The sequence below is a fragment of the Chionomys nivalis genome, chromosome 2 (genome assembly GCF_950005125.1).
Source record: "Chionomys nivalis chromosome 2, mChiNiv1.1, whole genome shotgun sequence".
Taxonomy (NCBI): domain Eukaryota; kingdom Metazoa; phylum Chordata; class Mammalia; order Rodentia; family Cricetidae; genus Chionomys; species Chionomys nivalis.
In genome coordinates this window covers 6,112,386-6,135,490 of record NC_080087.1, presented here as the reverse complement: position 1 = coordinate 6,135,490, position 23,105 = coordinate 6,112,386, and the positions used below count along the sequence as shown (strand labels likewise).

The window sequence follows — 23,105 nt, the reverse complement described above, 5'->3', positions numbered from 1 at the left end:
TTCCATCTAGAAAGTCGTAATTTTTCTGTGCACACTATGGACCTTTCAGCACCCAATTTATGCTCACCTGTGATGAGTCAGAAGACAGGATGACTGAAGTGTCATCTGAGAGCGATTTCCTGGTGACTGTTCCGGCTGCTCTCACTCATGCACAGACAGAACAGAGCTCACTCATGCACCTGTAACCCAGGAGCTGACTGACTGGAGAACGTGCCAGATTCAATTCATCCTGCTTAGCTGTTTGACACTTACTCACCCTCCTAACCCACTTCACAGGACGTTCTTGTCCAGTTCTCTTTGCTAGTCTAACTCGTGTGAGTAGAGATGGCATTGAGAATGACAGTGCAGGCCAGTAGTGATCATCTGAAGCATGTTCTCTCTCCTGTCTTGGATTCATCTTTAAGCACATGCCCTGTCTTTCCTTTTGACTTCTGAGTTCCTATTCCTTAGGAATGAACGTAGCAATGTGCTCCGTAGGAACAAAACTTGAAGAGCTCTGTTGGGAAGTCCAGGAAAGCGGATGAAGCCCTGTTCTTTTCCAGGTAAGAGGAAGAGAGCACGCTTAAGGACACACTGACAGCGAACTATGTCAGAAAATTACACACGCCTTCGTCAGCTCATGGCCCATAGTGCAGCATGACCCTCGTTCTTCTGACTCTGCTAGAAATGGTGGCAGATGAGTCTAGTATGACTCTGTCCCAGCTGTCCCCATCCCTAGCTCCCCTGTCCCAGTTGTCCCCATCTCTAGCTCCTCTGTCCCAGCTGTCCCCATCTCTAGCTCCTCTGTCCCAGCTGTCCCCATCTCTAGCTCCTCTGTCCCAGCTGTCCCCATCTCTAGCTCCTCTGTCCCAGCTGTCCCCATCTCTAGCTCCTCTGTCCAAGCTGTCCCCATCTCTAGCTCAACTGGACTTAGTGCAGTTTTCTACCAAGTTTTACGTTCTTTCAAACATATGACACAGGAAAATGTCAGAAGTCACCTGTTGTCCTGATTGAATCACACTTGAGAGTAGACAGGTTCCATGGTTTGAGGAAGTGAGTTACTGGAGTAAATGCCCTGGAGTAGCTGGAAGTGTTACTTGGCAGCAAGGCTATGACTGTTTGTTGCCTGATGACAAATTATTGATGGAGTTTTTCTGTGTCCTAACAGTCACTCCCAAATAACCACATGATACTTAATATAAATTATAAATGCTTGGTCAATAGCTCAGGCTTATTACTGACTAGCTCTTACAACTTAAGTTAACCTATTTCTATTAATCTATGTATTGCCCTGTGGCACGTGGCTTTACCCATCCTCCAGCATGTCTTGTACCCTCTGTTTCTCCTGGCATCTCCACTGACTCCACCCTCCTCCTCCCAGCATTCTCAATTTGGCTGTTCCTCCTATACTTCCTGCCTGGCTACTCTCCAATCAGTTCCTCATTAACCAATGAGAGTGGTATATAGTCATGGTGTACAGAAGGGTTATTCCACAGCAACATATGCTTTTTTCTTATAAAAGATGTCACTGGCCACCCTCTGCCATGTTAAATTTTATGCTGGCACTGATGTAGGAAGAGTAGAAGTTTCATAAAGGAAGGTCTCTGCCCTCAAATTATTAGTACATTTCTGCGGTGTTGGAGACTAAACCCACAACTTTATCTATGCTAGGGAAATGCTCTATATGGAACCATGTCCCCAGGTCCCTGGAATAATTTTTAAGACCCCTAATTCTCACCAGTGTTCTAGTGAAGGAGACCACTTGCCATTACTTCTGAGTGTTAAGGATTTCCCGTGGAGATTCCAGGGAACCTCACTGGGGATTTGGTCTGAGACTTGACATGAAGTGCAGGCTTCATATGTCCTTCAGAATGGAACACGGGGCAGAAACAAGCTGAGTTAAATTAGGCATTTTCTGGATCCCAGAGGAACACAAACATTGTAATGAATTGGCTATAAACTTAAATACAAATGTGTAGATTTAATTATAGTAGACAATGTTTCCTTTTCTGTATTTGTATAAAATGAAGAAGTACTTTTCTTTGCTGTAGTGGTCATGGTTATCACTCTGAAGACACCTTCTCAGTCACTTCTCCTTCTGACCCCACCATCTGGAAGTGCTTCCTATGGTTACCCTTAGCCTCATCCTGTCTTCTCTTTTCTCGACTGTGATCTTAAACATGCCCAGGCATTGGCTGCCATTAGAGTCATGGTATAGGGGTCGGCCCTATGAGCAACAAGAATGACAGGTGCATGAACTCTGTTCTTCAGCAGAGTGGCAAGTCACAGTTCAGGGAGGGAGGACACAGAGATGCTCATGGCTGACAGGAAGGATGTGCAGTGACGCTCAGGTCAAAGCACTTCTACTGGACAAGTCATGTGATGTGGAGGTATGTCTGGGTGTCAGTGTTTTTGAGGGTCCCTTTTACTTTCATTGCCTTTACCCTCCCCAATACTGCTAACACCAATTAAGCTGCTTTTTGGAAAAGTACAGAAGGGGGCATATGGTTGATATCCATTGTGTGGTGTGTGTGTGTGTGTGTGTGTGTGTGCATGCTGCATTAATGGAATTCATGGTGGTGAGCCAATTGTGCCTATTCAAAGTCTTTGGATGGCTTAAGTAACCACATAGTGTTTCATTTCCCGGCCTCCAAGACCTGAACCATCACATAGAAATTCTATTAATTACAACACTGTTTGGCCCATTAGCTCAGGCTTCTTATTAATGAATTCTTACATCTTGAATTAACCCATTTCTATTAATCTATGTATTACCACAAGTCTGTGGCCTACCAGTAAGGTTTTCTGTCTTTTTCCTTTGGTAGCTACATGGTGTCTGCCTGATTCTGCCTTTTTTTCCAAGCATTCAGTTTAGTTTTCCTGCCTTGCTCCATTCTGCCCTGATTTAGGTCAAAGCAGCTTTTTTATTAGCCAACATTCACAACAAAGAGGGAAATTCCACATCACGCTTGTGTCTTTATAGGCATTTTCTAGTATTCTTATGATTTTCTCTGGGTTCCTGTAGAACCTCATTGTTTCCCAAAGTCCTTTTCTTCAAAGTCCTTTTCTCAAATCATTGAATGCCTTTTTGAAGTTGATGTAATGGACATATAAGTCTTTTCCAAATTCTTCGTATTTTTTTCTGCCAGTTGCCCCAAAGTAAAGATCTGATGAGTTGTACTCATTAGCTCTGAATCTGCCCTGGGCCTCTGCTAGGATTTCCTCTGTTCTGCCCTTGATCCTCTGCAAGATAATGGAGAAGATCTTGCTGCTATGACACAACAAACTATTGCCCCTGTAGTTTGAGCAGTCCAGCTTGTCCTTCTTGTGTATGGGAATTATGGCTGAGTGCTTCCGTTCCGTGGGAATCACTTCGTGTTCCCATATCTCTCTGAAGAGTCTGAGAAGCGCTTGACCCCTGAGCCTATTGTAGCCGCCTCCAGCTCCTCCACTGTGATGTCATCCACTCCTGGGGCCTTCCTGCATTGCACTCTCTTGATACTTTCCTCTGTCTCACTCCTGTCAATATTTAATGTTTCCTCATCATCTCTGGTTTTTGAGTGGCTGCTGAAGTGTTTCTCATAATAGTCTACATTGACAGCATTAGGATCATTGTATAGGATGTCAAATATTGTCTCCATCTTTACTTTATTTCTTCTGGTTCTGTTAATGAATGACTTTGCCCATCTGTAATCATCTGAATCTGAGGAGCACATCTGGCAGTTATCCATCTGATAGCTTCACAAACAAGATGTTTTATTATGGAGTCTCACCTCTTCGACCTCTTTGCATAAACCTTGATTACACAGCTCTCTGTCCTTCTTCTCTCTCCTTTTGCCCTCCCTGCCCAGATAGTTGTTGTGTTTTGCTGCCTACTGATTGCCTCTCCATTTGCTCTTTAGCTTCCTTCTTTCCTCCACCAGGTTGATGTTTCTACAGTTAGCCATTCTACTGGTGTTGTCCTTTTTGCATAACCAAATGTCTCCTTTGAAGCCCCCTGTGTAGCTCTTTTGATTTTTTCCCATTCGCTTTCTATATTTGTGAAGGCTGTTTAGTGATTTCCCTCATTCTTTTTTCCCCAGTGATTCTCTTATACTCTCTCTGTACAGCTGGGTTCATCATTGTTTATGATCCAGTTCACCTTGCCTGACATGCCTCTCTAAGTTTCACTTGAATGCTGGCCATAGCAGGTTGATGATCTGACCCTAAGTCAGCACTAGGAAATGATTGGCTGTTTTGGATGCTGGTTAAGAGTTCCCTTCTCATCAGAATATAGTCAATTTAGCTGTATGTGCATTTGTCAGGGAATATTAATGGTTTAGGCTGCTGGAGTTTTGTGTTGGATCTGTATGAATCATTTACATAGCAGAGGCCAGGCTGTCGTTCCCCTCTATCGTTCCTTTGTCTGAATCTGTATGTTCCCATGACACTATAGCCCATTCTCTCTCTGGACCCCACTCTTGCACTGAAGACACCCATAACAATTAGTATGTGGTACGGGACAATTGTTTACATTCTGCCAATTGCGTTTTAAATAAATGCTGATTGGCCAGTAGCCAAGCAGAAAGTATAGGCGGGACAACCAGACAGGAAGTAGAGGTGGGTCAATGAGAACAGGAGAATTCTGGGAAGGAGGAAGCCCATTCCTCCCCAGTCCTGTCCAAAAACAGAAGAAGGAAGATGTGACCGAGCCATGTGGCTAACATAGATAAGAATAATGGGTTAATATAAGTTATAAGAGTTAATAAGAAGCCTGAGCTAATGGGCCAATCAGTTTATCATTAATATAGACCCCTGTGTGATTTCTTTGGGGCTAAACGGCTGCGGGATCTGGTTGGAGGACAGAAACCAGGCAGGACAGAAACCCAGACAACAAGTATGTCATTCGTATGCATCCTGCTGACCTCGTTCTGTAGATCTGTGTAGAAACTGTTGATGACATCCCTTCTGCTTCTGCTGTTGGCGTGTATACCTGTATTGACAGGTACTGAATGTGTTGTTGTCTGAAATCTGGCATCTGACAAAGTCTGTGGAGAACTAAGTGGTCAGTTTAAGACAGTCAAGGAGTGTTGCAGGGATGCGTCCTCACCACTACTTTTTAATATATTACTGGAATTAATAAGAGCAGCAGCCCTGGAGGATGAGAAGATCGGTGTGCAGATAGGTGGTGTGTGAAACATTCACCTGTGTTTCACCCATGACACAGCACTGCTTGGTGAAAGTCCAAATGAGCTGCAGGCCGTGGTAGATAGAGTGGTGGAAGTAAGTGAAGACCTTGGTATGAAAGTAAACATTGAGAAGACTGAGATACAACACATGGGAAGGGTGCACAAGGATTTTAATATTGTAATAAAGAATCAGAACCTCAAGCAAACAGTCAACTTTGTCTATCCGGGAGAAAACCTCACTTCAAAGGAGGGAACTATTTCAGAAATCAAGAGGTGGATAGAGATAGCGAGGGTTGCATTCCAGGTGCTAAGAAAGGTTTGGTCACCTAGAGACATAACGACAACAACAAAATTTTATAATATATATATATGAGATACTTGTCTTGAGTTGCCTTCTTTACAACTCCGAAACCTTGACAACAAAACACTCTTCAGAACAGCGACTGAATGTGTCTGAGATGGCATGTCTCAGGAGGATTCTAGGTATCACATGAAGAGATAGGCTGTGCAACAATGACTCTAAGAAACATCTCCATCTACAGAAGGAAGTACATACGACAGCGTATGGCAGTGGTGCTTGAGATACTTCAGCAATGTTATAAGAATGAATGATGGCTGATACCCAAGACAGCACTGCATGGGATAAGGTGAAGAAGGCACAAATTCCGCTGGGTAGACAGCACAGAGGAAGACTGTGGAGCCTTGGCTGTGACACTAACAGAAGCATTTGGGACTGCCCAGGGTAGGAACAGCTGGAGAACCGCCGTAAACGGGCTGCCTGTGCATGCTTACACATCGCGGGACATACGTGATGAAGGCTGGCTGGTGGTATGGTCTCTTCTTTCGCATTGCACCATTACCCAGCTGCCAAAGATGTTCTCCGAGCAGTTCTCATGTGCTGGAGATATTTGCAGCCACAAATCCGAGGCATCTGTAGATGTCTTGGATGGCAGTGGACGGCTTTGCCGTTAACTGTGTCACCTTGAGTGCATGGCTTGCATTCTCTGGGGTTCAGGTTTCTTCAGTAGGGGACCTTCCAGTGGCAGGAGGAAATTGGAGTGTTTGAGCTACAAGAATAGAATCTCTGGAACAAAACGCCCAAATGACGGTACGGATACGTTGAGAAGAACCACTTAGCACTCATCAGGGAATGACCAGCTTCCTGAGAACAAGGGACATCTAAATTCCTAGTCCAGATTATGAGATCCCTCTGCTGCAACTCCTGCCACCTGCCACAGTGGCTCAGTCTGGCTTGGGCTTCTCTCAGGACTGGCAAACTAGCAGCCCAGCAGGTGGCCTACCATGTTACACTGGCTTCCCAGTAGAAAGAGCAGAGCTATATTAAGTAACTGACCCTAGAGTTTGGCTAAGGCAGTTACTAAAAGTGGGGTGGCTGCATCCTGGCTGTGAGCAGCTGCTTGCTGCTCTCCACTGACTTTCAGATGATCTCGAACCGGCCAAATGTTTACAAGCCACACTGGAGGCCGCCTCCCTGATGCGGAGGAGTAAGACCATGTTGCTCCCTGGCCCGAATTGTCACCTCTGACCTAAGCAAGATGCTTTCCCGGCTCCGCCGCGTTGCCTCTAGATTCTATGGGATACTGTTAGTAAGTACCTGTCATTTTGTGGAGAGGGTGTGGCCAGGGTGTGAGTTCTGTCTTTGCTGGTTCTCAAACCTCTAGGGAAGCTGTCAGCTGGGCACTCACTTCTGCATAGTGACAGTGATGGGGCGTTTGAAATCTCTCTCCTCCTCTCCTCTCCTCTGTTACTCACCACACAACTCCAAGTATGTTGTCTGACATGTTTGCTCTGCCCATTTCCTCACCGCCTTCATTCCTGTTCTCCTTTGAGACGTGGCTTGCAGAAGCTCCCTGACTGTGCAGCACCCGCTGCCCGAGGAGCAGGGTTTGCCCTTTCCGTCTGTGCGGCTCAGTTCAGTCACCACAGCAGATCTGTGTGCCTGCTGGTCCTGGGCTCCTCAGAGCTTCTGCTGTTCTTCTCCTGCCTCCCTTCCTGGGTTATGTTTTCAGTACCGGGTGACAGTTCACGCCAGCCTTGTGGCCATGGATGGGACAATGAGATCCGCTGGCTTCCTGGTCTCTCTTTGCGCAGTGCCATCTGTTGCTTCTCTCCGTTCTGCCCACGTTCTTCCTTCCCTCTGCCTCACAACCAACAAACTTCTAATGCTTTGGGAGTAAAGCATGGGCTGGAGCTGTAGCGGCACTGAGGAGTGGGCTCTGGGCAGGTGGGACCTCACTGGACTCTCAGGGTCATTTCTTTCAATGGAATCACATGCTTGCTGGAGCATGGTGTCTTGGGAACCCGGTAGGGAGACAAATGTGTATGAGAGAGAAAAAACTGGGCCGGAGGAGGTGTGTTGGGGCGCCCTGGTGTGGGGCGCTGTGAGAGGAGAGCTGTTAATGGGGAGGAGCCTGGCAGATGCCATGTTGTATAGGGAAGGGAAAGGTCAGAGGGGGTCATTGGGGGTCATTGAGCAAGTGGGACACCAGCGAAGGAGGCCTCACGGGTAGAGCGTGAAAACACACAGGGGCCAGGATACTATTTCCAATGCTGCTGGAGTTACATGGGGGGGGGGGGTCACCGGGACCAATTCCCTGCCCCCTTACGAGACCTGTTAACACCAGAACCTTATAGAAAACAGAGCTTTTTATTTTCATTATAGTGCTGGAAAACCATCATGTGTGTGTGTGTGTGTGTGTTTGTGGACTGTATGCTGCTGTCACAGGTGTGTTGTGCCTAGGACCGAACTTGCAGCTTACTAAGTGCTTTCTCTGCCCTGATGTCTCTGGAGAACTACAGGCCTGGGAATAGGGAGCAGTCGAGTGCTTGCTGAGGAATCAGGAGGTCCTGAATTTGATTTTCTAAAACCCACATTAAAAAAGCTTGGCATGAAGGCTGGCAAGGTGGCCCAGGGGGTAAGGGTGCTTTCTGCCTTGTTTGATGACCTGAGTTCAATTCCTGCATCTCACATGAAGGCAGAAAGAACCAACTCACAAAGATTGTCCTTGGACTTTACACGTACAAGATGCTGCCCACCTTCCAAATAAATAATTAAAAGGTATTATAAGCTGGGAATGGTGCTGTATTAGAAGGTCTGCAAAGGGGAGACAGGAAGGGGTTTGCTGTCCGGCCCAAATAACTGAATTGGCAAACTCCAGCTTCAATGAGGGACCCTGTCTCAAAAAATAAGGGTAGAGTGATCGGGATGCCTGACATCCCTGTTTTACACATACACATGCGCACACACACACAAACACACACAGTAACATATAAACATACGTAGAAACATGTATGCATATACAATCTCCGCACAGTTGAAATGTGTGGCAAACAGCTGCACACCTGTGCACAGGAGACACCTGCAGAGGCCTCCATTAGCAGAAGTTTCCCTGGGAGAGCAAGGAGAACAGACGCTTCTGTTTTCCACAGAGCACGTGGGTTCATTTTAATGAGACCGACCAGCTACTTCCTGGACTTGCTTTGGCAAAGGAGCGGGTTCTTCTGAATAGAAGGTTTAGGTTCAATTCATTAATAATAATAATAATAATAATAATATGGAGGTTGACCAGGGGCCTACTGAATTTCTCAGAAGGTAGAGGTGACATGAGGGGCTGTTTGGGCAGCTCAGCTCCAGAGCTGCCTACAGGGCAGTCTGCCCCTAGAAATGATCTGTGCCTCATTTATGGAAGGAAACCTGGACTGGGATAGCTGGACCTGTGGGTCAGAGAAGGCATGAGCTATGTGAATCTCCCAGCCTTCCTCTGTGTGTGCATGTGTGTGTGAGAGAGGTAGGGGGAGGGGGGATGTGCAAAGCTGCCTGTGACCATTGAGTTGTACCTGTAGTGTCAAAGTCAAGCGGTTGCCCACAGAGGCTGGAAGAATCATTGCTGTGTGCTTGAATGCTGACCGACCTGCTGGGGTGGCCCTGCAGCAGACTAAAGTAGCTTCGTCCTGAACAATGGCTGCTTGCTCACTCTGGATAGAGGGCTATCGTTCCCATCAGGGGACATGTGTAGAATGCACCATAGGATAGGCCTGTGGGTAGCTCAGTCAAGAACGTGCTTAGCCCTGCCCTGAAAGCATGGGATCAGAGTTTAAATTTAAGAAGTAATGTGAAAAACCCCAGATGTGGTGGTGCACACTTGCAGAACCAGTGCAGAGGGACTAGAGACAGGAGCATCCCTGGGGTTTGCTGGCCAGGCAGCCTAGCCTGATAAGGAAGTGACACCCAAAGTTGACCTCTGACCTCCACATGTATGCACACAACCTACACACCTACACACACACACACACACACACACACACAGAGAGAGAGAGAGAGAGAGAGAGAGAGAGAGAGCGCGCGCAAGAGAGAGAGAGCTGAGGTGCTGGCTACCTTTCACCTGCTCTGTGGAGTTCCTGTGTCCACCCTAGAGATATGATATCCACTTACTGGCCCAGCAGAACTAGATCTGAGTGAGCCCAAGGGGTTGCCTAGGAATTTGAGAGCCAGCCTCAAATTGTTTGGATTAAGCACCCCTCGTCCCCCGCCCCTCCCAGTGTGCTTGCTCCTTCACTTGTGTGATGCAGGCACCTTCAGCCTTTTCCAGGTCTCCTCAGCTGGGGCAGTCTATAGAGTTCTATCACAGGGAACTCCAGGAGGGCATTTCAGAAGCACCACCGCCTGCCGGGTGTTCTCTAGCCCCCTCCCAGGGGTTCACTGACTCTAGACTGGATTCTGTTTAAGGAAGGACCCCAGTAGTTTCTGCAGGACAAAGAAATGGTGTAAACTCACATGGAAGCGTGAGGTGCAAGGAAGCGGGGGTGGGAGTGTGGGTGGTGGTTCTGGAGCATCAACTCTGAGCTGAGGAGCAGATCAGCTATGCTTGAAGCACAAGGAAGCACACTCCCAAGGTCACCTTTGGGTTTAGGCTTAGTTGTAATTACAGCCGTGGGTGGAAGAAAGCGGAAGGCTTTCTCAGAGAGCTCTGCTTCCTGACCGCGCCACAGAAAAGGGCGCCTCAGCAGCGTCCTTGCTCAGGAAATGTGGGTCACCTGGAAGAAACCAAGGTTAAGAACCGGCTAGATCATGTGTCCCCCTGGGCAGCTGTGGCTCAGAGGCACAGAGATGCTTTTTCTACTAAGGGGACCTCTGCCTCAAGCAGAAGTCGAGTGTGACACCCGTCGTGCACACGCAATTGCTGTGAGGAGATGGTAGTTTGACGTGAGGAGCGTGTTGTCGCAGGTACAGACTCATAGGGTGTCCTGCGGGTGCTTGGTGCTGCTGAGGCCCCCTGAAGCCTTTCCCCAGGAACCACAGCTAGCCAGCACATCCAGACTCTCCTAAGAGGAGACCATGAAACCGGGAATAGAAGCACAGGGCATTGCTGGCATCAGCTCCCAGTGCCACAGTTCCAGGGGGCAGCTGGCCACTGGGATAGTTGCCTTCTTTGCTTGCATCCTGACCTGTCACTGGAGCAAAGTGTAAAGTCCAGAGTCTGAAAAGCTGGGTCGGGTCCCTGAATGCCACGGCGCAGGAACTAACGCTCAGTCCTTGTTCCCCTAGAGAGTCCCACAGCCTTCGCTTGTCTTCCGGCTCCTCCTTGAAGATGTAGTTTCTGTCCCTGGTGCTTGTCCCACCTTCATCAGAGCTCATGTCAGGTGCTCTTCCTGGTTGTGACCCCCTGGGGGCTTAGGAGTGTATGCATGTGTACTGTGGTATTAATGAAGCATAGACGTGTGTGCGAGTGTGGATACGTATGTGTGCGCATGTGTGTGCGCATGTGAGCATGCACACATGCATCCCAGATTCCCAGATGCTTCCTCACACCTTGAGTTCCCAGGATCCTCTGCTCCCTGCTCATTCTGATTTTTTCCCTCTCATCTTTTCAGTGTTTATCCCACAGTATGTGTGGACAGTGAGCCTCCGTTAAGGACCCTTTCTAACTGGCTGACATTAATAGTAAGCTCCAATGAGCTTGCTGGGCCTCAGACTTTTTTCTACCTAGAAGGAGTCAGGCTGAAATCCAGGGAGGGCCTTTGCAGAGCTGGAGTCCTGATTCCTTGCTGACTGATGGCGGTATCTCTCTGGACCTCACTCTGTCCTAGGCACCGCCTAACTTTCCTTATTTGGCCTGGTGCCACATTCCACGCTGAAAGCCCGGCCGTCTGCTTTCCCCTTCGAGTCTCTCCTGACTCTGTTTCCTTTTTCTGAAATCCCTCTTGCACTGCAGAGTACCGTGACCCTGCGGGCTCTGGTTCCCATCCTGAACTGTCTCACCCCAGAGTCAAGCCTTTGCTGTAGGGCGTGCCTTCCAGGCCTCTTTCTGCCTTCAAATTCCTGGGGAGCCTTACAGGAAGCTCGCACTGCGGGGTGGTCATCCCGGTGAAGAACGGTTTGCTTTGGGCACAGGCCTCAGTGAAGCCATCACACAGACACTGTCTTCCCGAGCTGTCATGGCTGTTAATGTCTTGACATCGAGCAACTCAAGGTCAGCAGGACACAGGAACCCACGCTAGCATTAGTCCAGTCTAGGAACTAGTGTTGTATACTTGTGACTGATCCTGTAAGCCAAGCCATGGGGGATAATACAGTCATGGGGAATCAATCCCTCACCGCTCTGATATCTGTTTTAGTACTGACAAGAAACTTATTGAACTCCTGAACCCTTTTAACATGCTTGGGTGGGTGCAATGTCTTTTGCCTAAAGAATCAAACATTGGCAGAATATTATGTATAACACAAGTCAGAGACAGGAAGGGAATCCCCTGAGGCCCTGGGCCTGACTTTACAGGAAGCCACGATAGCACATCTAAAAGTGGCCCTGCCTGGAGACTCACGGAAGTGTGCTGTCTTCTCATGAGGGTGGGTAGCACTAACCATCGGCCAGGAAGCTAGGATTCCTCCTGACGTGGACTCAAAATGTCTAGTTCTCTTTGCTCCATTTCCCTAATATAAAATGAAGATATTTAAACAAACCAATGTGTCCCAAACTTTTAATCACCACTGTCATTTTTCAATATAATTTCACGTTTTAACTTGGTACTTGACTTATATAACAAAACACACTGTTTGAGCAACAAACATGCAGTTCTCAATCAACTTCTGATTAAAGTTAGCCAACTAGTCACTACTGCTCTAAGCAAGCGGTTAGCATGGTAGAGTTTATCTCCCGCCCCCTTGCAGTACTGAGATTGAGCCTAGGACCTCATGCTTGCTTAGGAAATGCTCTACTGTTGAGCTGTTCTCCCAGGTGTGGTGAAGCACTAGCCCTCTGCAGATAAATAGCCCTCAATTTTTACCTCAGGGTGCAAATTCATAAGACACTGGAAATTTGAAAATTTTATAGGCATTCCTGTTTGCCGGAGAAGACTAAAGGAACCTAAGAATAGACGTTCTAAAGTCTCTTCTGGCATCAGAATTCAGTGTTCTGTGATCTGTATCCTGTGTGTAAAAAGATAAACTCATTCCTCTGAGACCCGAGGAATGGCTGGAGGTAGAACAGAAACTGAAAAGCAGTATAGACAGCTGGAAACAGGGCAGTGTGCAGTGTGCCCAAGAGAAACACTACCAGTCAGCTGAAAGGGCACAATTGGAGCAGCATCTACCCTTGCTGTGGAGAAGTGGCAGGGCCGGGCAGGGAAGGGACCGGAGTGGGGGCGTGGGGGCGCAGAAGTGGTCAGTAGCTCCTGAGAGGAAGACCCAAGAGGATGGGTAAGGAAGAGATTGGTATGTCTCCGTGATAGCTGTAATTCTGAAGAAAACAAGAGAGGTCAGGCCTATTGGACTAGAATCTGTCAACACAGAAGGATCTAGAAAGGGGAACAGAATACAAAATGTCATGTGCCCAGCAGTGAGCACCCAGTGCACATCCTTTAGAAGTGTAGAGAAGAAAGGGGAAGGGTAGGCAGAGATCACAGGACAGTAGGATGATGGTTATGCCCAGGAGAGGGGAAGCTGCCTTGGGGAAATGACCAAAGGGTGGACACAGTGGGCCCTGGTCGGAGCTCACAGGGAGTGAATTTAAAGTCTCTCAGACAGATGTGGTCCTGGGAGGCACCAGGCCCGAGGGAAGGGAGAAGATCTGATTATCGTGTTGTCTAATGAGTTCACACACCAGAGCCGAGGACTGATGGACGAAAGCAGTGTCCCGACAGAGCCACTTTTCCCTGGGCAGCAAGGTGAGACATTGGAGTCCTGGCAGCAGCTGGTACTAAAACTGGCCGTCGCTGGCTGAAACAGCCATGCGTGGGCACAGGATGAAAGTGTTCTGAGGTAGAGGTTAGACATACAGAGCTCTGCGTGCTGGAATTTACAGCAGACCCCAGACTGGCCTCCAACCCATGGTCATCCTCCTGTCTCTGTTTCTGTGTTGCTGGGATTGTAGTGTAAGCCACAAGACCAAGCACTTTCTATCTGGAAAGAAGTAGGGACCGTGGAGGGAGACGGCGTACCTCTCAGAGCGAGGAAGGAATGGTGGTGAGGAGGAGAGCTGTGGGCAGAACACAAGTCGTCTTTAGTCCTTTCCGTTGCATATCGTGTTTATACCATTTGTTCCTCAAGCAGTGGATGCTGGCTGTGTCCTGGCTGCCTTCGGGTCCTTCTGTGCAGGCTGGGGATGGAGGAGGCTGGCTCCAGAGGCCCTGTTGCTTCAGCAGTCCCTGATAGCTGATGTGCGACTGAGTGCAGTTAAAATAAAAGGTTTGCAGTTTCCTGTGATTCATGATGTTCTTTATGCTGTCCTGCACTCTACCTGCAACTCTGCAGTCTCTACTGAAAAGAGTCAATTAAGTACATAGTAGTGAGATTCAGAGTGAATCTGTAGAGACGTTCGTGTGTGTAGAGCCCTCGGTGCCACAGGAGCAGGCACAGTCCCAGATTCCTGACGTGGCTCTGAAACATCTCAGCGTTTCACCTTGGGAGTGGGCTGCTGGGACTCTGACAGAGAGAGTGTTCCACCTTGGCCAGTGTCTGCCTGTCATAGACAACACAGCTTTGTCTCCTGTTACTGCTGTCCAGTTTGTGACCTCCCTGGGCTCTCTCAGAGGGCGAATGGTGCCTCTTTTATTGCCAGTCATTTCTCAGAGTGAGAACAGGACCCACAGAAATAGCACAGAATATGGCGGTGGTGTTTATTACCATCTGGGAACAAGGGGGATTAGTTGGCGTCCACATGGACTGTTAAGAAAGCAGTAATGTTGTGTGCCTGTGTGGACTGGCAAGCTGTCAGCTGGTCCAACAAGTTTCCTCTTCAACTGTAGTGGAACTTTCCAGAAACACCTACAGAGGTCAGTAGTGGCCGTGTGGTTTCACATCATAGGTCTAAGCAGTTAGTGTGAAGTTGCATGGCTGATAGGGAGGGAAGGAAGGAAGGGCTTCAGTCTTGGCCCGGATCCCTGCACTGCTTCTGGGATGCCATATCCCTCCCTTATCCGCAGCTGGTGAGTCTGGGCACTGTCTTGCCCTCTGTCTGCAAGACCCCTTCCTCCCCAGCCTTTCTGAGAGACAGCAGATGCCACACCTGCTTCTACGGGTGCTGCCCGCTCTAGGTTCCCTAAGCTCATGGGAACGATGCATCCACCCGTGAGCAGCTGTACGCAGAGACAAGGAAATTCTTTGGACAAGTGACAACTCCTGCGTCTTCCATGTCCCACACACGAGGGTAGTGAGCAGGCACATCTGCTCTCCGCTAGAGCTCGGCAGCAGTCTTGGTCGGGAAGCTGGGGTCCTGAGCTTGGGTGCCCTTTTCCCACTGTTCTTCACAGCTACTGGTTAGGTCGGGCTAAGCTGAGTGAAGATAGACACCTGCCAAGGATCCCGGCTGTCTCGGAGTTTGTCTTTTGGATGAGGAAACAGAATAGTTCCATTCTCTATTACTGCATTCCACTGTGCGGTTGCCATAACTAAGTGTCGTAGGTTCAGCAATTATTTTAATTATCACTTTTGTTTTTTTGAGACAAAGTGTTACTGTGTGGTCCTGGCTGACCTTGAAATCACAAAATAGACCAGGCTGGCCTTGAACTCACAAAGATCCACCTGTCTCTGCCTCCTGAGTGCCGGGATTAAAGGTGTGTGCCATTATACCTGGAGCTGGACATTTTAAAGAATAGTAATTCTTGTCTTAGAAACTGGAAATCTGAGTGCAACGTGAGGCCAGAGTCAGAGGTTCCTCTCCTTGGCTCCGAGGTGGGTCCTCCTCACCTCTCCTCACAGGTCCACTGTCCCTAGGAATAGCTGGTGTCTCCTGGGTACTGAGTTCTGTGCCATCACCACCAGCTTACAGGGGATGGCAGTGAGAGCCATTCTTCACTTCTGCAGGCAAGAGAGAGTATGAGGTCGTACTTTTAGGGAATGAGGTTAATGTATCCTTAACCTCCAAATTATGCTGCCTTTTTAATGACTATTTCGGTGTCCATGAATATGTTCTAAGGAAACCCTGTGACATTGGTTAATGGTTTGTGCTCTAGAATACTCTCTGCGGCATTATGTTTTATCTGAAGTCCGACGATGGCGCAAGGTTGCATGGAGAAATCAGGCCTAGAGACTGTGTCTTGCAGAGGCTCTCACGGCTTGGCGAGTCTTCCTGTGAAGCGGATCCCTCTGGTGATTAAGCCATTGATTGTGGAAGTAACATTTTCCTCCTGATCCTTCACACAGACTCGAGGTGCATGAGGCAGGCGCTGCATTTTTCTCCCTTGCCGTTGCGTCCTGGTACCAACACCCTCTTCTCATCTCTCGTGTGGAGGCGAGCGTTCATCTTTGTTCAGTGATCTCCCCGCCCCCCCCCCACTTTCCTCTCTTTGTGTCTTTCCTCCTACTCTCTCCGTTCTCTCCCTCTGCCCATCTCAGCTTCTCTATGTGACGCAGACACAGGGAAAAGATAACAGCTCCGGCTCTGTGGGCAGCCGGATAACGATTCCTTTCCTTTGAAAAGCAGTGCCATGCTCCGTCGGGTCCGTGAATGAGCCCCTTTGAAAGTAGTGTATGGCAAGGGCCCCACTCAGCATAAAGCCTGGCAGCACCAGAAACAAGAAAAGTGGAAAATATGTACACATACATACATATATGCAATAACACATAGTGAAGGAAGAGGCCATGAATGTGAAGGACCGTGGAAGGGGTTGAAGGGAGGGAAGGAAAGGGGGAGATCTTGTCATTAAATTAAAATCTAAAAAAAAGAACCAACGCTAAAAATGTCTCTGTGCCTGCTCTGTGCCTGCTCTGCGCCTTGCTGACAGACAGCATCTCTCCTTGTTGTCCCAGGAGACCTACAGCCCTGCGTGGCCTATGGGGAGCGGATTTGGAGAGTGTCAGTCTAAAGTCAGAATGCATGACCCACACAATTTTTAATTTTTTTAATTGATAAGACTAAAATTGGAAAATAACGCCTTTTGTCTTAACGTTTTTAGGATATTTGTCTGACTTTTCTTCCTTTGCATTAGTACCTCTTCTGGGACATCTCCTTTATACAGTCAGTCTATGACACTTCCATGTAAATGCCATAGGAGGTCTCCAGTGAGGTCATTGCTTCGCCTTCCAGGCAGAGCTTCCACAGCAAGGGTCTCTGGGAAGGGAGTTTACTAGGGAAGCAGGGAGTTTGGGGGAAGGGCTGCTTCTCCCTTTTCTCCCCCAGGAGGCTGTTGACTGCTGACCGTCTGCAGATGGCTTCCTTGTCCCCTCTATCAGGCTTCCACGCTGATGAACAGTCTTCCACCTGTATGTGTGGTTTGTATAACTAGAACCCATCGTTCTGTGCTGTCCCTGGTGAGGCTGTGTGCAGCCCAGCCCATCCCCCTGCCTCAGGACCTAGTCTATTCTCCTATCATTGACAGACATTTCCCTTATTCCAGCGAGTGGCTCTTATGCCCAAGGCAATCATAGACACTAGGAGCACATTCTCTGTGTATACCTGTATGGTGCTCTGCTCTCTCTAGGGCATCTTTATTCTGCCCAGCCTGTGCCTCTGATTGCCAAACCCACCCTGCACTTTCCAGCCTTGATTGGGAGCCTTCCGTGCTTACACCGACACCAGGGTTTTAATAGCAGTGGGTTATTTTGAATTACAGCAAGAGAGAGAGAAGGATCACCCTGCTTGGCGAGAATTACGTTTTTGTTGGGATAGTTCAAAATTCGTGTTTCTCTGCTTTCCTTCCAGCTGACCCCACCTACCAGCCTCATTCTGCTTCAGTTCTGCCTCTAGGGTGCACAAGACCCGAGTGGAGGCAGTTTAGAGTTCCCAGTTTAGGTGACGTAACTGAGCCCTGTACAGTCAGTCACGTGGGCTCTGAGCACGAAACTCAGTTCTCTCCTCACTCTCCCCTGCTTGGGGCCTATTTATTGTTCACATGGCCCTGGCTTCCTATGCAGATACTACTGCTTGAGTGGGATCACTGAGGTCACAGTGTGCCGAGCAGCCGCGGCTTCTCATGCTTAGTCTGTGGTGGGTTTCCTGTCCAGTGGGGACGTGGCTGTGGCCTAACAGTGCACCCTGTGCCTGGCGCTCAGCCTCTGACACTGAGCAGGGATGACACCGGAAGGACCACGTCCACCTCCTCTGCCTTGTGTGGGGGGTGGGTGTCACAGGGGGAGACACCATGGGAGATACAGCGTGTTTGCTCCTCGCCCTCATCCACCCTACCTGCCTTCGAGTATCTTCTTATCTCAGGTTCCTATGGTTAGGAGAGACAAGACTGTCTTAGGCGCAGACGTGGAGTCAAAGCCTGTCACATCAAACATGCTCAGACTCCAGACTTGGGCTTTGGTGATCAGTATCAAACAGATTCGTGCAGTGCCTAAAAGCTGGGGAGATCTTGGGAGCCAGCCAGGTCCTAGACGCTGTGGTAACTGTCCCCGGTTCCCTCAGTGCTGAGAGGCATCATCTTAGTGAGTTAATATCGACACAAAGAGCGCATGCCTGGGGTTTATTGTGTTTTTGTAATACCACCTGACAAGGAGCATCCGCATTTCAGAGAGTAAGACGCAGCCCTGGGCATATTGCGCTGCCATCTATTCTGGCCCTTGCTCTTTCAGTAGTTCTAAGGCAGACAACTGTTATATTAGAAGATATTTAGAATCTCCTCTGTAAGTCTGTGCAAGTATTTCTGTAAGCCTAGAGGGTAGTTCCATTTAGATATAAATACAACATTCACTAAGACGTCCTTAATCTTCTTTGTTTAACTGTAAAGTGTTTTTATGCAGAGCGTGTGTGTCTAGAAGAGATCTTCCAGCATGGCAGTCGCGTGTGAAAAAATCTAACAGGTTAACAATATTCTAATTTTTACAAGACATTACAAAACCCATAGTATCTCAAATCTGAATATATATTTGTTTTCAACAAAACACATTTTAAGAAGAAAACATGTGAACCGGGGATTTCTCCCTAAGTTATTTTCTCTTCTCCGTTGTGTGTGCTTCTCCGTTTAACACTGTCCTTGCTATAATCAGGAAGGTTCACATCAGGGTTCACAGCGCCTCTAGAATCTGACAATGTGGGCCATCTTTGTCCTTACAGAGTCACAAATAAAATGTTATGGGAGAGTTTATCATGAAATCCAGCATCTATGCAGGGTGTGAATTGCTCTGTCCTCCGGATTTCTAGCTGTTAACGAGTGCAGAGAGTCATTGTACATTCTTAAAGGAGAAGGTGACTGGCATTGTCACCTAAGGGCATAGATTCTGTAGCCCATTCAGGAAGGTTGAGGCCCATGTGCCTGGGCCCAAGTATCAAGGGTAAGTGTATGGAAACGTTTGCCTCAAAATACACAAGGAGAAGGGAGTCACAGACAGTACACAGAGGGTTGGTCTGCAGTTGTTGCACCTGGGTGTGCTGGCTTGTCACCTGCCACTGAAACAGGCCACATGGAGACCTCCAATAAGCCAGGGCAGGTTGTCAAGGAGGTTCAGCCGGCTGAGGGATCCCTAAGTAGAACCAGTGACCTGCGAGTTTAATTAAAATGCCTGCCTGTTTAATTAAGGAAGGTTTCCCTTACTCCACACCAAGTCCAGAATCCCGGAACAAGCACCAGCTCCGGCATCTCCCACACCTTGGGCCCTGCTGAGGCCATGGGGACGTGAGCAAGTGAGGGATGCTGGCCAGTTAACAGTCAAGCACACCCCATCGCCCTTTCTGTGCGATTCTAAACAAAGAAGGAAGTAGAAATCACTAGAGTTCGTGGGAAAGCTGATCTGACTGGTCTGTGCTGGAAACTGCATTTGGTGCAGGCCCATTAGGGATTTTATTTAAGATGTCGGGCAAAGTTTTCAAAACAGAGAAGAACACTACAGTGTAAAATGCAGACAGAAGCGAGTCTTTGGTACAGTGATACTTTAAACAAACAAACAAACAAGCAAAAACTCCCATGAACAGTAGCAGAGCAGAGGTGAGAAAGGCTGTGGTCCCAACAGGGAGAGCTCTTGCTACCTGTCATCTGCGCTGTTTTCTCTGTGAGATGATCCAGCCCCTGGCTCTGACTCCCCGAAGGTAAGATGTCAAAGAACAAAGTTCTCAGAGTGGCTGTTTTAGTATCCTTTAGGCTCCCTGTGGTGTCAGGAATCTAACAGCAGGGATAAATGCAGGTTCTGGTCAAGCCTGGCAGCCATCAAAACACAGGCAGGCGCATGGTTCCCAGCCTGTGCTCCCAGCTCTGAAGACAGGGAGGGCCTGGCATCTGAGGCAATGAGAAGAAGCCTCTGCTGCAATGTCAACTTCCTTCGAACCTCAGAGAAGCCATGTTCAGTGGATTGCAAGAACAGCCAGAGTGTGGTCTCACGAGCTAACCATCACAGGGTCGCCGTGGACCTGTGGGCTCCACGGGGCACCCACAGATTCTGTGGCAGGCCGGTTGTTGCCTTTGTGAATGCTACACAAGTTTATCACCATGTGGCACTGTTGATCACTGTTGAATCTGTCACCAGTATTTCAAAGTGACATCTGACGTGCTTCAAGGATTTTTCTCTGTTGAAGAGACTTCATCATTCTGGAGTCGTGTGTGCGTGCGTGTGTGCGTGTGTGTGCACGTGCGCACTCACGTGTTTCTGTGGAGTTGTTTACTGTTGATAGAAAATGTTAAGCTAAAGGAAGCAGCCTGGTAGGCAAGACAGATGATGGCACAGCACAGAAACCCACAGAGCAAATCAATGCAAGTCTCCAGTGTGGTTCTCGCTATAACCTGCTTCCAGGTACACTTACATAATTCTGTGCGCTGAAATCGTTGTATAGTTTGCTTTAAAAAAATCTTGGCTGCCCACGAGCTGGGACACTGCTCTGTGCTTTTTGGGTTGTACAAATGGTTGCAGATGGTACTCCAGAAGCAAAGGCTAGGTTCTGTTTTTAACCAAGGAGAAGTGTAATAAGATAAAGCCGGAGAAGTACTATTTGCAAGATAGAGAGGAGGCTCTTGTCTTAACTAGCATCTTCTTGCAGTTGAGTGGAGTCTTCTGGGGAATAGTCTCGATTTCTGGGACAATTCACTGTGGTCACATGGCTGTATCAGGGTCCTATCCCAGTAATGAGAGGACCCTTACATGGAGCCATCCAGGGGCCATACCTCTAGGTGCTGAAAAATACACACAACCTCATAAAAATAGCCCATTCCCGTTAAATATAAAATCCCGAGCCCTGCTGTGGACACACCTCAAATCTTGCCCCTAGTCCAAGCCAGAATTCATGGCCGTCTGCATGGTCCTCAGGAGAGCTTTCTCTGCGGATCACTTCATAGGAAGAAAGGAGGCAGGAGGCTGAAGCCAAGTCAGCCTTCTGGATCCCCGGGAACACACCAAAAAGAGAGGGCAAAGGAAGCATCGTTCTCAGTGACCTCACAGTGATGACAGGAAGAAATCATGGCAGCCCCTTCTTCCTGCTCCATCCCGACAACCAGAGAGGACCCCTTTGTTTTCATGTCCTCACTCCTGGTAAGACACTAGTGTTTGGGCAACCATGTATAGAAGTTGTCATGGGAGCTCTCCTGCATAAGCCAGGGGTCCTCCCTGCTACCCCACCTTGGATAATGATACAGTTTTATTGTCCTGGCAACAAGGGCTCATCACCTGAAAATTAGCCCCTGGTTGCTAAGGATTAACAGCCCAGTCACTCATGTAATAGTTCAGGCCAGGTCTTATAAAGGTGACAACACTTAGCTTACAATAAGACCAACTTGAATAATAATAATAATGATAATAATAATAATAATAATGATAATAATAATAGACTTTCTCTACCCACCATCACCTCCTGCCTCTCCCATAAAGTTAAAGGCAATTCAGAAGTCTGTGCTAGTGAGGCCACGGCCATACACGTTATCATACATACTGGACAGTCACAGCTCTGCCGCCCTGCAGCTGGAATAGCCACATGCGTGTTCTTACCTCCCTAACATGAGTTTTGGTCCCAGCTGTGCATGGGCATGCATAGGGCTCACCTGCCTGAGGAGCTCCTTAGCAGCAGTTCCCTTGCCAGCCTCCAAAGGGCCCACATTCTGATCAACTCCATCATCCTACCAACCAAAGCTTCGTAGAAATGTGACCTGTTGTAAGGAGCTGCGGGCCGCTTCCTGCCACCCAGCTCCCACACGGCTAGCTATGCCCCCAAATAATTACACAGAATCTCTATTCTTTTAAACACTGCTTGGCCCATTAGTTATAACCTCTTATTGGCTAGCTCTTACATATTGATCTAACCCATTTCTAATATCTGTATAGCCCCACAAGGTGTGGCTTACCAGGAAAGATCTTAACCTGAGTCTTTGTCGGATGGGAGAATCATGGAGACTGACTGACTCGGCTTCTTTCTCCCAGCATTCTGTCTGTTTACTCCACCCACCTAAGGGTTGGCCTATCAAATGGCCCAAGGCAGTTTCTTTATTAACCAATGAAAATAACTCCTCCATCAGTGACCTTGTCCTGCACAGACGAGAAATCCCCAGCCATATGTAACATGGTCTCCTAGGAAGGACAGTTAAGAAACCAATCCCTAGTCTGATCTGTATTATTGTCAACATATCCCTATCAATCCCATGATTGCTGAAGGGCTTATGGGAGAGAGCTTCATCCTGACCTCCAAACATCAACCCTCAGCAGACACCAGCGAGTGAAGAAAGAGGAGAAAAGACAGCAGTTTCTGGTGCACCACAGAGTGCACCCCAGTATCCCCACAAGAATGAGGCTTGAGGATGACGGATGGCAGGATGCTTGGGTAGCAGCCTGAAGTTAGCACAGTTGGCACTGGGGGCCACGAGATTGGAGGATGAGAATGAACTCATGGGAAGAGGGGGATCAGGGGCAATGGAAGAGCTTGGGTATGGTGCCATCGGTCACTCAGGGACAGGGGAATTGGTGAGGCATTGCACATGAGTTCTCTGGACCTAGGAAGAGGTGGGCCACCCGGGGGACTGGTTGTAGAGTATAGATCCATCCAGTGACAGACACTCACGCTGTAGAGATGCCCAGAACCATCACGGGGCTCAGGAACTCGGGTGAGATGGAGATGATGCAGTGGGCCCAGTAAGGAATGGAGACACCAGGCACTCCACATATCTTCATGTCTGCAGCCATCAGCAGAGCTGAGACAGGAGGCCACTGAGAGCTGAAAATGGAAATTTCGAAGTTGGCTATGCATGGGGTAGATGAAAGACCAGGACGGCCAATCTCTGATTAAGCTCACTCCCTCACAAACACATCCTCTCCTTCATGGGCTCCAGCAAGAAGCCTGCTTTGAGAATCCATCCCGTGACTGCTTCCTGGTTATGAGAGCTGTGGTCTGCACCCTAAGGAGCATGCTAGTCACAAAGGCAGGAATGAAATAAGTGCTGTGACGGTTGTGATCATGGGATTGATAGGGAAATGCACATGTCACAGTTGTGGTCATGTGACAGAGAAATGTGTGGTGTATTCCAGGAGCTCTGAGAGGGTGTGGAAAACAGGAGTGAGTGCACACATGGATACATATGTGCACACACATGTCT

General features: G+C 48.4%; 1 protein-coding gene across 3 annotated transcripts in view; it reads left to right on the top strand.

Moving 5' to 3' along the window:
- Rps6ka2 (ribosomal protein S6 kinase A2) overlaps positions 1 to 23,105 on the top strand; it is a 252,979-nt gene that overhangs the window by 84,145 nt on the left and 145,729 nt on the right. Inside the window, exon 1 of one of the 3 annotated variants that reach the window (XM_057761332.1) lies at positions 6,616 to 6,754. The exons of the other annotated variants lie outside the window; for them this stretch is intronic. Coding sequence (XP_057617315.1) covers positions 6,704 to 6,754 — 51 coding nt within the window. The 5' untranslated portion in view covers positions 6,616 to 6,703. Of the gene's footprint in view, positions 1 to 6,615; positions 6,755 to 23,105 lie in introns of those variants that run through there. 3 annotated transcript variants of the gene reach the window in all.